This window comes from Eptatretus burgeri, chromosome 6 (genome assembly GCF_056783735.1).
Source record: "Eptatretus burgeri isolate ZD-2024b chromosome 6, Ebu_testis_v1, whole genome shotgun sequence".
Lineage (NCBI taxonomy): Eukaryota > Metazoa > Chordata > Myxini > Myxiniformes > Myxinidae > Eptatretus > Eptatretus burgeri.
Window position 1 is genome coordinate 3,283,111 of NC_140966.1, and position 17,429 is coordinate 3,300,539.

At 44.3% G+C, this 17,429-nt stretch overlaps 1 protein-coding gene across 2 annotated transcripts in view; it reads left to right on the top strand.

Annotated features, from left to right (window-relative positions):
* Positions 1-17,429, top strand: part of LOC147024131 (transmembrane protein 8B-like) — a 114,702-nt gene that overhangs the window by 87,782 nt on the left and 9,491 nt on the right. The window contains exons 11-13 of one of the 2 annotated variants that reach the window (XM_085883722.1): positions 12,782-12,928; positions 13,849-13,976; positions 14,375-14,491. In XM_085883722.1, the coding sequence (XP_085739848.1) occupies positions 12,782-12,928; positions 13,849-13,968 (267 nt within the window). In that variant the 3' untranslated portion in view covers positions 13,969-13,976; positions 14,375-14,491. Of the gene's footprint in view, positions 1-12,781; positions 12,929-13,848; positions 13,977-14,374; positions 14,492-17,429 lie in introns of those variants that run through there. The other variant, XM_085883721.1, reaches the window with a different exon arrangement.

Sequence of the window (17,429 nt, forward strand, 5' to 3'; positions counted from 1 at the left end):
CCTTCGGGACCCCCAATCTTTGATAGGAGGGAAACCACGGGGTAACATCCCTGGGTCAGATTGCGGGAGAGTGTGTCGGAGTGGTGCTGAGGTGTCGTCCACCAGACGGCGGTCTCCTTGGGCTAACCTGAGGCGGTCCCTTCGGGTGGGTGCCTGGAATGTCCTATCCCTAAGAGAGGATGATCACCTGTCTCTGTTATCATCTGAGCTCAAGCGTTTGGACATCGGGATTGCAGCTCTCTCTGAGGTTCGGAGACCGGATTGCGGCGAGATAATGGTGGGTGGTTACACCTACTATTGGTCTGGTCGCTCTGATGGTTACCATACCCAAGGAGTTGCTGTAGCTGTGTCCAATAAGCTGACCCCAATGATAATTGAGGTAACACCGGTCAACGAGCGTATTATGAGATTAAGGATTCGTCACTCCTTAGGTGTCATTTCCCTGGTCTCTATTTATGCTCCCACTGAGGCGAGTGATCTCACCGTGAAGGATGCATTCTACGCCACACTCGAGTCTGTGGTTGATCAGTGCCCCAGACGAGATACACTTCTAGTCTTGGGGGATTTCAATGCATCGACTGGAACTGATAGGGACGGTTATGAGGTGTGTGTTGGTCCCCATGGGTCAGGAACTATGAACCAGAATAGCACTAAGTTCCTTGACTTTGCAAGAAGTCGTGGACTTAGGGTGGCTGGTTCATGGTTTCAGCGCCCACAAGCTCATCGCTGGACTTGGTATTCCAACGCTGGCGGTGTGGCAAAGGAGATTGACCATGTCCTCATTGACGGTCGTTGGAGGATGATCCAGAACTGCAGGGTCTACCGGAGTGCTCAGTTCCTCAATACTGACCACAGGCTTGTTGTAGCAACACTAAAGCTGCACCTTAAATCCTGGAGAATGGTACCATCCCAGCTGAGGCTGGATGTTGGCAAGCTCAGGGATGAGAGAGTCGCTGAGGAGTTTGCGAACAGGCTGAGTGGACACTTGGGGGGTCTGGGTGCTTTGGGGGGTCCTGAAGAGTTGTGGAGCGCCTTCAAGACCACCGTCCTTGATGTTGCCGGTGGATGCCTTGGAGCTCACCGCAGGGCAAAGAAGAATTTTGTCTCTCAAGGGACACTGGATACCATTGACCAGAGTCGCAGGGCCAGGCTGAATGGCAGAGCTGAGCTGTTCAGGGAGCTGAGGCGTAAAACTGTACGTGCACTGAGGGTGGACAAGGAGGCCTATGTGCGAGGAATCTGTGAGGGGGTAGAGCATCACCTGTGGACAGGTGATTCTCATCCCGCTTACAGGGGAATTCGCGCATTATGTTCATCCAAGCCCATCCCTCGGAGCACTACAGTTCGAGCAGAGAGTGGTAGGCTCTTGACAGAGGAGTCTGAAGTGAAGGCCCGCTGGGCCGGTTACTTTGAGCGGTTGTACCAGGCTGATCCCCCAACTGTCGAGTTGGACGTCAAGGGTGTTACAATCCCTGTTGCTGACCATCGAATCAACTGTGGTCCACCTACGCTTGTGGAAACACGGGCTGCGGTGAACCAGTTGAAACGGGGCAAAGCTCCAGGGATTTGTGGCATCCATGCCGAACTTCTCAAGGCTGGTGGAAATGCTGCACTCGTGTCGTTGCATGCAGTTTTGTGCTCTGCCTGGAACACAGGCATCATCCCAACTGACTGGAAGAGGGGCCTTGTTGTCCCTCTCTGGAAAGGGAAGGGTGATCGCCAAGACTGCAACAACTACCGAGGGGTGACGCTGCTCTCAGTGCCGGGCAAGGTCTTTGCTCGGATAATTCTCGATAGGGTTCGCCACCATCTGCTTGAGCACCAGCGTCCAGAGCAGTCAGGCTTTACACCAAAGAGGTCAACGATTGACCGTATCCTTGCACTTCGTGTCCTCACCGAACGCAGACGAGAGTTTCGGCAGGGGCTGCTTGCAGCCTATGTTGATCTCTGTAAAGCATTCGATTCAGTGAATCGGGATGTCCTCTGGAGGATTCTTGGTCTTCGTGGGGTGCCACCAAAACTGATTGATCTGATGTCTGAACTCTACTCTGGTACTGAGAGTGCTGTGAAGTGTGGTGGTACCATCTCTGACTTATTTCCAGTTGTTACTGGAGTTCGTCAGGGATGTGTACTTGCCCCCACACTTTTCAGCACTTGTATGGACTGGATTTTAGGGAGGATGTCGGAGAGATCAAGTTGCGGTGCGTCATTTGGGAATGTCAAGATCTCGGACCTTGACTTTGCAGATGATGCAGTCATCTTTGCGGAGACTTTAGACATCCTCTTGGGGGCCCTCGAGGTGCTGAATGAGGAGTCGGAGCCGTTGGGATTACGGGTTTCTTGGGTCAAAACTAAGATCCAGGCTTTCGGTGACATCTTGGATGCTGCTGTCCTGTCTGTGTCTGTTTGTGGTGAGGATGTTGAGGTCGTGGAGAGATTCACTTACCTTGGCAGTGATATTCATGTCTCTGCTGGCTGCGAGTCAGAGGTCAATAGACGTCTGGGTCGGGCCTGGGGAGTCATGGATTCACTGGATCATGGGGTGTGGCGCTGCCGGTACCTGTGCGGGAGGACGAAAGTCCGAGTCTTCAGGTCCTTGGTACTTCCAGTTTTGCTCTATGGGTGCGAGACTTGGACTCTGACCAACGATCTGAGACGGAGACTTAATTCCTTTGGTACCAGGTCTCTTCAGAGAATCCTTGGCTATCGCTGGTCGGATTTTGTGTCCAACGAGCGGTTGCTGAGAGAGACTCGGATGAGATTTGTTACCTGCATAGTCCGTGAGCGTCAGTTGCGGCTGTATGGACATGTGGCTCGTTTTCCTGACTCTGATCCTGCTCACCAGATTCTCTCAGCGAGGGAGTCTCATGAGTGGAGGAGGCCAGTGGGTCGACCACGTGCCTCATGGTTGCAACAGGTTGACCATCATCTCAAGGAGATGGGGATGGGCCTGGCATCTGCCTGGGGGATGGCCAGACGGAGGCCCCTGGAGTACCGGCAGAAAGTGGACGCAGCGACGTGCTGTTCTGGCACATGCTCCCATACCTGACCTGATCTGACACCACCAAAATAATGGGTCAGAAGGTGGTCTCTGCAGGCAATGAAACCATTGCTGTACCAGTTGATCCACAACTGCTGTTCCAGCGCCTGCTCCTTGTTGCAAACAGTGAACCAAACAGAAATCTGAAGGGCCCGTTCAAGCACGAACTCTCAAGCTATCCTGCATCCTTGTTTGATGCCCACGGAGTTATGTGAGAAGTGAATAAGCCACAACTTGCCGACGCACTTGAGAGCTGTGCACCAACAGCAGTTGGAGATGCACCACAGCGCATCCCTGAGTACTACGTACTAGATGGCGGATCTCTCCTTTACAGAATACCTTGGAAGAAAGATGACACCTACGAGGAAATCTGTGATCACTACATCACCCATGTCCAAAAGCACTACAAAAATGCCATTGTAGTATTTGACGGATACGCCCATGGCCCTTCCACCAAATATGTTACCCATCAGAGGAGAACGAAGGGAGCTGTTGGTCCACGAGTTTCTTTTCCCCCCCAAATGCCACTAACTACAAAAAAGGAACACTTTCTAGCAAATGCTGAGAACAAGCAGTGCTTTATACATTTGCTGATGGAAAAGATGGGTGAAAACGGCATCAAGACCCTAAGAGCAGATGGTGATGCTAATGTCTTGATTGTGAAAACGGCTGTAAGGTGTTCAACGTCTGCTTGTACGCAACTAATAGGAGAAGATACAGATCTTCTTGCACTGTTGTGTTTCTATTGTGGTGATGATTGCAAAGGACTCGTGTTCAGGTCAGAACGCAAGTGTGGGGAGAAGGAGGTGAAGAGGAGAGTCTGGGACATTGTTTGCCTCAAGAAGCAGTTGGGGAAAGAATTGTGTAGTCACTTGCCAGTGACCCATGCCATTGTTGGATGCGACACAACATCCAGGATATTTGGGATAGGGAAAGGAGCGCCCGTGAAGAAATCCCAAAATCATCATGAGTTTAAGTCGCAAATTCTAAAATTAGCTCAAGAAGGGTTGGGGGTAGAGGACGTAGATAAAGCAGGAGAGAGCGCTCTTGTCTTTCTATGTGGTGGAAAGATGGAAGAAAGCTTGGATGACCTAAGAGCCAGGAAGGTCTCGGAAAATGTGGCTACCAGTGCTCGCAGTGTCCAAGTACAGACGCTACCTCCAACATCCAACGCAGCAAGATATCACTCACAGAGGGTTTACTATCAAGCCAAGGTTTGGATGGGGAAAGAAGAACTGAATCCAACGGATTGGGGGTGACATTTGTCAGATGGTCGAATGCAGCCAAGCTAGATGGACTTGCTTCCTGCACCAGAATATCTGTTGAAAATAATCCGGTGCCAATGCAAGGGTGATTGTGACACCCTACGTTGCAGCTGTCGGAAAAATGGCTTAGAATGTTCACCTTCATGCACGGGATGCAAAGGGACATCATGCACCAATAAGGGGGATGTTGCCACCAATATTGATTCAGACTAAGTAAAACCTCATCATGTGAATAAGTCAGGACATGAATAGGACAGACTCTGTGGAGGTATACATTTGAATTTGAATTTGTTAATGTACAAGGCATAGCTCATGGAACATATTTCAGACGAGGATATTTCCAAAGAACGTCATACATGTACTTCCTACAAAAACATTGAGGAAAACATAAATTTAACATAAATTATATCAATGACGTCATTTCTGACATATATGACGTCATATACAAATTTTGACATATTTGGATTCCTTGGGGTCACTTTCCTATCTGCTAATAATACATTTATGGGGTTTAAAACGCACCGTTTAGGAGATATCAGCCCCCCAAGTGCTCAATGGTGGCCATTTTTAATTTATGAAAATTAGGGCACTTCTGGTGGTCCTATTTTTCCTATTTTATATTGGGACATTCAGAGTGACCCCCTGAACAAGATCCAGCAATAAAAAAAACTATTGCAATTTGTTTCAGGTTATAGTGTAATTCTACTGGACTATCATGTATTCGTCTATGTCCGTGTGTGTGAGAGCTCATCTCAGAGCCTTAGATCCTGTAAAAGGAAAATTTAATTGCTTCCTCCCCCTTCTTGCCCCTCCTGTAACCCCTCCCACTCCCAAACCAATTGTAATTACCTTTGCCACCAAAGGTGAACGGAGGTTATGTTTTCTCCCCTGTCTGTTTGTCTGTCTTTCTGTGAGCAGTATATCTCAGAAAGTTATTTAAGGAATCAGACGAAATTTGCTGGACAGGTTGGGTGTGTGACGAGGAAGAATTTATTACATTTTGGGGAAGATCCAGATAATATAATTTTTTTAAAATGTGATTCTTCACCATTGAGAGATTGGTCCAAAAATGACATATGGCACGATATCTCAAAAAGTTATGCACAGATTCAGACAAAACGTTCGGGACAGAGGTTGGGTGTGTGACAAGGATGAACTGATTAGATTTTGGTGAAGATCTGGATCCGGATCCAAATACTTGAATTTTTTTTAAGTGATTCTTCACGATTGAGAGAAAGGGCCAAAATTATATATAGCACGATATCTCAAAAAGTTGTGGACGGATTCAGATGAAACTTGGACAGGTAGGGTGTGTAACAAGGAAGAACTGATTAGATTTTGGTGAGGATCCGGATCCAGATACGAGAATTGCTTAAAGTGATTTTTTCATTGAGATGGAGCCAAAAACTATGTATATATAGCATGATATTTCATAAAGTTGTATGCAGGTTATGACAAAACTTGGTGAATGAGTTGGGTATGTGACAAGAACAAGCAGATTCGATTTTATTTTTCGGTTCAGGACCGAATGCAGTAACATCTTTTGTACAGTGCCACCAAGTGCAACCCAGGCTGAGGAAACATCCAATGGAAATGAAACTTGGTGACAATCACAATGTACAATGAAGTGACCCAGCCAGAAAACTAAGGATCTTTTAGAACACATTGTTGTTGTCATGACTGTTGTTGTTGTTGTTGTTGTTGTTTGTGTGTTCCTTCCGTATACTGTACTGTAATATATATATATATATATATATATATATATATATATATATATATATTTTTTTTTTTAGATTTCTTTATCATTGTATGTATAATTCACAAAGTGTCTACTTGTGGGGTTATTTATTTGTGGGTTTTATGGTGGCATTCCAAGTTCTGCTTCCTCTTCCTCCCATCCATTAGGATAGGCTCTTTATAATAATAATGATCATCATCTTCTTTATCATTTTTTTAAAAAATCGATGTTTATCACGTAAAAGTCGCCATGGCTGAGTGGTTAAAATCACTGACTCAAGCTAAAAAATGTGGTTCAATCCAAGACATACCCAAGTTCACAATTTTTCTTCTTCGGTGCGGAAAAGCATTACACATGTACGGACACGGCTCCTTTAATATATGTATAGATTATTGTACACCACTCATTCCCAATTCCATATCTAGGCGGTGCATGCCGTCATCGCCGGGTGCCGAAGGGAGTACTCAGTTTTTACTCTGTTTGTTTGTTTGTTTTTCTGGGTGATATCTCAGTCATCCTTTGATATAGGAAGCTGATATTTGGACGTCACAGTGACCAAGTGATTTGGCTATAAAGGGTATTTTTGATTGATTATTCATTTTTTTGATTGATTACTTAATTTTCAAGAAGTTAAAGATTCAGATGAAACAGTGGTGGTTTAGGTATGCTTTTCAGCAATTGATTGAGAAATTAATTATTTTACACCACTCCCTCCCAATTCCGACTCCATGTGCTGCAAGGTAGATGTCGTGTGCTGGAGGATTGTTGTTTATTTATTTGGCATGGGGACGCTGTTCTTTGAATGTACCGCCAGTTGTATAAATATATAGTTACTCGAAGGTCCATTGCAGCTACTGCCTGCAAAACTACTCCGTTCAATCTACTGTATCTACTCGGCAACCCTTCTCCCAATCCCCCTATACCCCTTCACACATTTCCCTCAAAGTCTTCATTCACTCCCACTTATTCTCCTTTTCCCACTGCATTCTTTACCCCTTCACACACTTCCACTCAACCCAAATCACTCGCTTCCCTCAATCCCTTCATCCGCTCCCACTTATATCTCTTCTCTCACTACTTTTTTTAACCCCTTCACCCCTGAACACAAGTTGCAATTTTAAGATAATTTGGTTTAGTGGTGCAAGATTGCATAGAAGTCAAACAAACCATTACCTCGAATGATCATGATAATTCCCAATGTCTATGGTTTTCATGCAGAGAATCGACATTTTATTACCTTATGATTTTAATAGCCACTACCACCAGGAATAGCTCTACACGATACACTCCCACTATTCATCCTTGACAACCTGTACTAATTACGTTCAAAAACCTCCATTTGTAATCCAAATTGTTCACCCTTTATTTGGGCAGTGTATGAGCCAGACTGCTGCCTTGATCCATCCTTCCATTGGGACCATACTCTGTGCAGAGCGTTGGTGCTGCCTAAGCAGTCTCCTTGGCTATTGGGCACAATCCTGGATGGGTCACCACTCCGACACAGGATACCAGCAAGCTGGCACTCATGCTGACCTCGGAAGGATGACAGGCAGAGTCAACCCCACCTGTTATTAATTCAACAGCCGAGTGGGATTTGAACTCAGGATCCTAGAATCCCAAGCCCACCACCCTAACCATTAGGCCAACACCAGGCATATGCCTCGATTGCTCCTGAAAAAAAAATAACCCAGCTTAGGTACATGAAGCAAAAACATGCGTACTGCTTATGTGCATATATAATACATCGTGGTTAAATAACTAGCATAATTAAAATTGTGAATATGAGACTTCTGAAGACATCTTAAGCTTACCAGAAAACCAGCATGCCACATGCATCGATTTTTCTTCCTGACAATTGTGAGTGGAGTCAAGCCAGCTCTCCAACCAATGGGTTCAAAGGCTTCTTGTGCACACAGCTTCATTATGGTTTTATGCCTCTGCTGACGGAGTCACTGGAGGCATTATGTTTTTGGTTTGTCCGTCCGTCCGTCCGTCCATCCACAATAGGTTTTCGTTACTGCAATAACTTAAGAACGGCTGAAGGGATCCAAGTCAAACTTCATACGTGTAGTTTTTTTTATTTTTATACATGGTGTAGGCTCATGGAAGAGCGAGTACACAGAACAGAACAGGACACAACATAACAAAGGGAACAGCAGGAGAAAGGAGAAACGCCAATAAAAGGGCAGAGAGAGAGAAGGTGGACGGACAAACAAGGAATGCAGGTAACGACGAGGGTTAGGGGAGAACGCAAGGGGTGGACAAGATCAATGCATAAGCAACATTTTGAGAGGGGTGGGGGTGGTTTAACGGGTGTAGAAAAGATCATGGCTTTGAATGGGGGGGTGACCTGAGATGGTGGTGAACAGTTGTCTTGAAAGCCCGAAGAGAAGAACGACATCGAAGAGATCGTGGAAGGTGGTTCCACAGGCGGGAAAAAAAGGGGAATAAATGAGTGGAGGTGAGCATTGGTTCTGGATTTAGGCAGTTTCACAAGGAGGGGGTTGCTGGTGGACCGTGTGTATCATGCAGATACTTTTGGGGGTGGAGGTGGGGGGAAGGACAGTGCACTGAGGTGTATAATGATGTAAAGATAAACTGATTCGATTATGGGGTCAGAAAGCCCGTTTGGTAAAAATTCTGTTACTGCGCTATCTTGTGAACCAGAGATGGGATTTTGACCAAGCTTAATCTTCTTCTTCTTCTTCTTCTTTCGGCTACTCCCGTTAGGGGTCGCCACAGCGGATCATCCATATGATCCGCATAGTGATTTGGCACATGTTTTACACCGGATGCCCTTCCTGACGCAACCCTGGTCGCCTCTTACGACACAGGGATATGGTACACCTATTTTAACCGGGGTATACACCGGCCCAGTACACTGGTACTCATTTCGCCGACCTCGGAAGGATGACAGGCTGAGTCAACCCCCTGGTGTTATATGACTTGGTATATACATATACACACACATATGCAGTATATACACATACATATGCAGTATATACACATACATATTTTATATATATATATATAAACAAACATATACATATATTCAGTGGCCCAACGGGGCTTGAACTCAGGACTTTTTGGGTCCCAAGCCGCTGCCCTAACCACTGCGCCAACACCAGGCTCAAACTTTACTCAAACTCAAACAGAGTAAAACTTTAACCAAGCTTAATATAAGTATATATTATGATGCAAAGATGAACCGATTAGATTTTAGCATCAAGAGGCCATGTAGGTATCCAAAATATTGGTATCCAGGATAGGAATTTGAACTCAACCATGTACTGTACATGTACCATAATACATATGCACAAATTATATATGAAGACAAATGGCCTTGAGGTTTTAAGTCAAAGTTCAAGTAAGCAAAGACTTGATGTGGACGGAGCCATATCAGTCAACGTCGTGGAATCAAATTATCAATGAACTCATGTAAAAGTCCGTCAAAAATTGACAGGTTGGAGTTACTTTGTTCGAAATATTCAAGGGGGACTGGAAGATATGATGTTTTGTCGCAAGAAAAAAAGCGTTATTTTAAAACACTACATGTACAAATGTGACCCTATTTTCTTTATCCTCTGGGGGACGTTTTGTTTAGACAATACAGTCTCGTGAGCATGCCAAAGTCTGAAGCCTTGGCCTAGCATCAGGTGTGCTTCTATCTTCTTTATTTTTATCGACAAGCTCTGGATGTAAATGAACACTCCTTTTACTCTACGCGCGTTGCACATCACATGCGGTGAATTTCACCTCCCTGTGCCTTGTATTTATTGTTACTTAAAACAAACGCTTATGTACACCGCCCTTGAGTCTTGGTTTGCAAGTCACCGTCTACAATTCAAATAGAAGAGATGCAATTACTCTTTTATGGAAAATGTTTTTCAAGTTTTTTTTTTTTTTAATCCTCAAAAATGTATCACCAGAGTGAACACACAATCGTATTAAAAGATTGGCCTTTAAATCCCTACCCAAATCATCCTTGTGAAGGGGGACAGACAAATACACACTGTTTTATATAGGTAGATAAGATAATGGTTACCTTTTCAACTGGATAATTTAAATAGCGCTTCTCATGATGTAATTGTCAACACCTTTTTGAATGCATGGTCGAGGAAGAGCAAGAGCAGAATGAAATGAAACAAATTGGAAAAAGGGAAATACCAACAGCAGAGTGGAGATGACAGTGAGATCAAGAAGGGGAAAAGAACCCATGGGGTGAACAAGATGAATCACAGGAAGAGGAGGAAGGGAGAAGCAGGGATGGAACAGAAAAGGAAAAAAAAAAAGAAACTGACAAATGAAATGTGGTTAGGGAAAGGGAAGGGGAGGGGGGAATCGAAATATCCTGGAAAAGGAGAATACTTGGGAATGGGATAATTTGGCTGTACTCCAAGCAGATAAGCAGTACTCCAATCTGCGAATGAAGGTCTTGAAGGTCATCAAAAGTTTGAATTGGCCATGGTACGACGTTGAATGATGACCAGTCAGTGGCTGGCTTTGGAGGCCATCTTGGAAATAAGGTCTGCCCAGGAAAAACCATGGCCAATTGTGAGGCCCAAAAGTTTGACTGACAATCTCTTCAAGAGAATTTTTAAGAAGGAAGGTAGGATGGTTTGCCAGATGGTCCTTTTGTGAGAGTGTGAAATTTGGTGGGATTGAAAGACATTCCAAGTGACAAGCCTGTGATTTTGTCAAGGTATGAAGATTAGCAGGAAGGGAGAAGCTGGAAGTCCCCGTGGTTTGCAAAACAACCTCTGTGGTGTGTGGTACGGTGCTCATGAGTGCACTGTTCCACCATGCAGAGGTTATGCCAATGCACCCGGGACTGAAGAGGTACGGCCCAACACCAGCTCCGGTGAATGTGCAGGCAGCCGAATTTGACCTGGTGAGTCAGGCGTTTGTGCCTTTGATATGCGGGGCGTCTGGCGAGCTTGCACAGTGTGAGAGCGAGGGTGGATGTACTGCTGTGAGCGAGGCCAGACGTGCGCCAGTGAGCAAGACTACGTATGTCAAGGTGTGCGAGTTGGTGTTGGAGTTGGACGTGCTGGAACACTTGGTGTTTGAGGTAAATCCTGTGGGGATCTACTCTGCCCCAGGAGTTGTCGACCCACTGTGCACCAAAACCCACCGTGCCCAAAAGTGGTAAAGTGCTTAAGAAAAGAAAGGCCATTGAGGGACAATGTCAGACTGAGCTCAGTTTGGCTTTAAAATGTTTTTGCTGTTGTATTACAGCAAGTATAGAAAGTCTCAAGCAGTTCTTTTTCTGGTTTTCATCAATGATCTCTCTGACTCTCTGGAAAATCCTCTTTATATCTTTGCTGATGACTCTACCATCTGCCATACCATCTGTCATCCCTCAGACCGGCAAGCAGCACTTTCTTCACTCTCTGCAGATCTGGGTAAAATCACAAACTGGTCCAACACGTGGAACATGTCTTTCAATCCGGACAAATCTCACACTCTCACTTTGTCTCTCTGAAAGGACCATTTGGAGAACCCCCCCCCCCCATCCTCTTTCTCAACAATCCTCTGGAAGAATTCTTCTTTCAAGCTTCTGGGTCTCACTATTTGCCATGATCTTTCCTGGGAAAGCCACATTTCCAACGTGGCCTCCAAAGCCAGTCGCCGACTGGGAATCCTCCATCGTGCAAAGTCCTTCCTTGACCCACCTGAGCTCCTGACCACTAACAAAGCTTTCGTCCGCAGCCTGATGGAGTACTGTTCTCCCCTCTGGGCTGGTGCTCCTGCCTCCCACCTTTCTCGGCTTCACGCTGTAGAAACCAAGGCATTTCGGATCATTGGCATCTCCCGCGATGAGGCTGAGTCTTTGGGCCTCTCACTCTCTCACCGCAGACAGATCAGTGGTCTTTCTGTCTTCTACCGTCGCCTCTCCGGTCTCGCCCCCCCCCCTGCTCTGTCTGCGATTTGTCCCCCTCAATATTTCCACAGGGCGCTCAAGGTCCGCTAACAACCCCTTTCTGGTAAAACTACCAAAATCACAAATCACTGCTCATCTTCACTCTTTCATTCCTCTTTTTCTCCACCTTTGGAATACACTCCCTCACTCTGTTCAATCCCATTCTTCCCTCCAGGCCTTCAAAACGGCTGTTCACCACCATCTTATCGTCCCCCCATCCAAATCCTCGATCTTTTATACCCCCGTTAATCCACCCCAAACCCACCTCCTTCAATTTCCCTGCTTTCCTTCCTGAAGTCCATGTGGTGTCCATCTTGTATATCCCGTGTTCCCCGCCCCATCCCTCTCCCTTGCACAGATCTCCTAATGTCTCTTTTCCCCACTGTTTTGTCCTTCCCACTCCCGCCCCTCTCATCTCATGCCCCCCCCCCCTTGATGTGTGTTGTGTGTTAGCTCTCATACGAGCCTCGACAAGGTATACAAAAAAAAAAACTTGAGTAAGAACGGTGCCCAGCTGATGATTTGGGCAGTTGGGAAATTGGTCAATAACTTGCACGTCAAGGTTTTTACCTTTGGTAAAGAAACTATTTCTAGTTTTGCAATTCAGATTAAGTTGACTCCAGGATGTTCTGAAATTGACATTTGCAGAAATCCTTCAAATTATAATATTATGCCTTAGGAATTGCTATTACTGTGCAATAAATGGGTAGAATTGTAAGGATAAGAAATGAAAAAAGAGGCGTGTGTGGTGCGTGCCATTGTGGAGCTGGACCTGTATTATCAATCTGTATCTTGCATGTGTTGTCTGAACACAGTTCTACCATGCTTGTGACCAACCTGGTGTGGCAGTGCTTTGCATCATGGACTATGATGTGCTGCAGTACTGTGATTTCTTTGGTTCTCTCATGAGTGTCTGGGTCACACTTATCGCGATGGCTCGCCTGAAGAACACAACCAAGGAGGTGAGCTCACATGCAACCACCTCATGCATTAAAAAGCCTCCGTAACAAAAGAGAAAAAACTTGCTATTGTCGTAAGAGTCGAGGTGGTGCTATCAGATTTTCTGAAAGAAAAAATCGAAGACATGTGATGTAGAGAGGTGGTGGTGTGTGGACACTGTTCTTGGTATTTACTTGAGCAGTTTGTTACCTCCGCCACCAAAGGTAGATGGAAGTTTATATTTTCACCTCTGTCTGTCTGTCTGGATGTTTGCTTGTCTGTGAGCAGGATATCTCAAAAAGTTATGGATGTATTTGGACAAAACTTGGTGAACAGGTTGGGTGTATGACAAGAAGGAATTGATTCAATTTTGATTGGGTGTGAAGAAGGTCTGGATCCAGACCCAGACCCAGATATGATAATCTTTTATTTCTCAAGTGATTCTTCACCATTGAGAGATAGGGCCAAAAACGATATCCAGCATGATATCTCAAACTGTTGTGTACAGGCCATGACAAAACTTGGTGGATGAGTTGGGTAGGTAACAAGAAGTCGATTTAGATTCTGGTTCAGGTCCGGATGCAGATCCGGCCTATCAGCGATCGGGATACAAAACGTAAAATGTTCAGCCTGGTAGAGATATGCGCTCCATCTACTATTATCTACATATCACTATTATCACTGATAATTTGATTAATTTACTTTAAAGTATGAATATCATTGAAAATAACCCAAACGTGCGTGCGTGCCTGCTCGTGCATGCGTGTGTGTGTGTGTGTGTGTGTGTGTGTGTGTGTGTGTGTGTGTGTGTGTGTGTGTGTGTGTGTGTGTGTGTGTGTGTGTGTGTGTGTGTGTGTGTGTGTGTGTGTGTGTGTGTGTGTGTGTGTGTGTGTGTGTGTGTGTGTGCAAGCAAGTGTGCTCTTAAATGCTCTGTATTTTTCAGACTTATGGATACGAGGTCAACGTTGTCAAAGTCTCGTCAGATATTTGTCATCCTGCCATTTTGTGCTTTAGATGCATCAGCACATGCACAATTGGTGTATCTGTTCAGAAATCCAATTAATTTGCAAGGTGCATCTATTTATTCCTCTCTATCCCTATACTACCCATACATTTTCTTTCTATCCCTTCCCCTTATTCCTATCTCCTTTTTCTTCTCCCATTTTCTTCAAGACTACCCTACTTTAACTTCTATTCCAAGCTGTTTCCTTTTCTTTATTTCTGTTTTTCTTCTTCTTTGTTTTTTTATTCTCAATTTGTAATTCGATAGCTTAATTGGAATCGTTGCGGTCTTGAGCCAAATTGTGTGCTGCATCCTTAAATTGTCAAGGATTATAATTGGTTTTAGTGAGCGATGAAGTTTTTCAGGACATCATTAATTTACCACAAAACAGCGATGCATGCAAACATGTACGTATATACATAAACACGTTATATAAATACAAGCATCGTGGCTGTGACATTTCCAGATTATGTACCTCCTTGGTGCACTGGTGTTGGCAATGGTGGTTCAACTGGACCGCTGGGGGCTCTGGAACCTTCTTGGGCCCTGCCTTTTCGCCCTTATCCTGCTTGTTATCTCATGGGTGAGTAAAATGTAAAGTTGGTCCAAGTAGAGTCATTGGTGTCGGATCCCCGGACAATGGTAATAGAAGAAGCAATGGCATGGAATAATTTTTGTTTCAAAATTCCGTCAAGGCCACCACTTGATGTAAATGCAGAAAAGAAAGCTTTTTGATATCAGAGAGCCAAACTTGCGTAACCAACATGTTTTGAATAACTTCGTGAAGTGAGATTAATGGACCATTGTTATTGCTTTGGAAATCTTCACCATCCCAGTGAGCTGCCAAAAGTGAATATATGCTATTTTAGTGCTTTGGACGTGGGTGTGATATCAAGTGAGCCACATGAATTTCACCTTTATTTGTTTTTAATTTTTAACAGCTGAAAGGGAAGGTAATCTGTTAACTTGGAGTGCAGTGTTGAATTGCGCATTTATTGTAAGCATGCCTTGCATAGTCATTGTAAAGTAACGTAATGTTTATGTAATCTTTCTTTCTTGAATATTGGTGTAATGAAACTGTTATACAGAATCAGTGTTATTAAAATCAAGGTGCATTTGTATGAACTGCTGAACATGTCACATAGAAGGTTTTGCAGACAACATGAAATTATTCTGGACAACGAGAGAAATGTACAAATAACAGTTGTCCAACCGTGTGTGTGTGTGTGTGTGTGTGTGTGTGTGTGTGTGTGTGTGTGTGTGTGTGTGTGTGTGTGTGTGTGTGTGTGTGTGTGTGTGTGTGTGTGTGTGTGTGTGTGTGTGTGTGTGTTATTTTGGGAACCATATCCTTTTTGTTTGGTAATGCCAGCACAGCCTAAGAAACGTTTCCATGGATTGCCTTCAAAAAATGCCACGATTAAGCTGTATCTTAACATGGATTTCGCACAAGACGGAAAAGCCTCTTGGGGAAGGAGGGCAAATTAAGTTGCTGCAACCTCCATCATGTGATGCTTAGTCTGCCTGTCATGTTTGGTTGAGATCTGATAAGTAATGACCGAATGTATCGTGGACAAAAAAAACAGTCAGACGGAAAGACAGACAGAAACCAAATTGTGTAGTTCCGTATGATTCGCACTCAGACGTCAACATAACCATAATGTTGTTTAAACTTCTTTATTCAGGGCCGATAGAAAGTCTACACCCCCTTTTCAAAATTTTCACCTTTTGTTGCCTTCTAGCCGAGAATGAAATTGCATTAAATCAGACTTTTCCCATTTTTATTTCCACATCGTAATCCACAACTTCCAAGTGAAAAACAAATTCTACAAATTTCAGAAAATTAATTTAAAATACTAAACTAGAATATCTTGGTTGGATCAGTGTCCACCCTGTTATAATAGCAATGGTAAATTAGCTCAGGTGTAACCAATCACCTTCAAGATTACACACCAAGTTAATTGGCCTCCACCTGTGATAAATTGTGGTGATTCTGATTATTTCAGAATAAAATCAGCTGTCAGCTGTGGGTTTCCTCTGCTGGGTAGTGCATTTCACAGCAAAGACTCAACCATAAGAACTAAGCAGCTTTCAAAAGACCTCTGAGATAAAGTTGTGGAAAGGTACAGATCAGGGGATGGGTATAAATAGTATTTCAAAGGCCTTGAATATACCTTGGAGTACGAGTCGGGTCAATTTATGACAAACAACCACCAAACCTACAACAATTGCAACAAAAGGTTTCTCAGTGGTTTTCATTCCTACTGGATATACTGATCAAGAGAAAAAAAGTCTACCAAAATCTGACATCCGGAAATGGGTTAAAACAGTCATTCTCAAGATGGCCGCCACCGGGCTTTGAAATAACTAAAACAGCTATAACTTCTTCAATAATTGTGATAAAAACATAATTGTTGGTTCTGGTCCATGGTTTTAACGGATCAGCAATCCACTGGTGTCAATAAAATTTAGATCTGATCGGTAGTTAACATGAAATCCAAGATGGTGGCAATAAAATGAAGGGCGTAAAATCAATAAATTGTCTCTATATAATCAAACCTCTGTTAGGCAATCACCCAACATTTATCAAATTCTAACAAAAGGGTTTTCAGTCTTCTCTTACCAGTAATTATAAGTTTTGGGCTGGCCTCAGCTGTGATCTAGTCATCGAACAAACACTCATGAGATCACTAAAGAGCACCGGTGGCTTGACTCGTGGCAGTAAGATGACAGAGGAACACCTAGCATTGTGGACAATGTCAGCCCCCATAACATCTGAGGTCAATGTCACCATGCAGGACTTCAATGATCTCACATACGCAACAAACGAACAGCATAAAGAAGCAACTGGTGCCAGAATTGAAAGACATGCATTCAACCTCTCGAAGATAAGCATAAAGCTGAATGCATTTTCACCTTTCTCCTCTGATCATAAATGGTATCGTGGCGAGCGAAGACATCAACGTGCATGAATATGAAGCTGTTGGGAACAAAATCATCGAGAGAATGATTGGACAACCTGTGTTTTCCTTCTCCATCAAGAGGACAGAGAAAGCAAAGACCCTGGGAAATTCTAATTCTCTCCTGGTTGCTCCTCACAGAACCATCGACTCCAGTGTGCTATTCCAACGATTCCTGGTGGTATCCCAGATAGGTGATTTGTCACTTGAGGACGTGATGAATTTTGAGCTCAGTCCATACCCTCTATCCCTCTTTGAGGACAACAAGATCTTGACGAAGGACGACAAACCTCAACTCGTTCAAGCCGTCAATGACCACTGTACCAAGGCACTGGCATGTGAAGGAGTACCTGACACCACACCTTCAGCACACCTTAAGACTGAAAGGTATGTTTTTGATGGTGGATCCTTGCTGCACAAGCTCAAGTGGAAGAAGGGAGATACATATGGCAAAATATCCAGAGCATATGCAGACTTCACAACAAAACACTATGGGACAGCAACTGTTGTCTTTGATGGCTATGGTGCAGGCCCTTCGATAAAGGATAACACTCAGTAGAGACG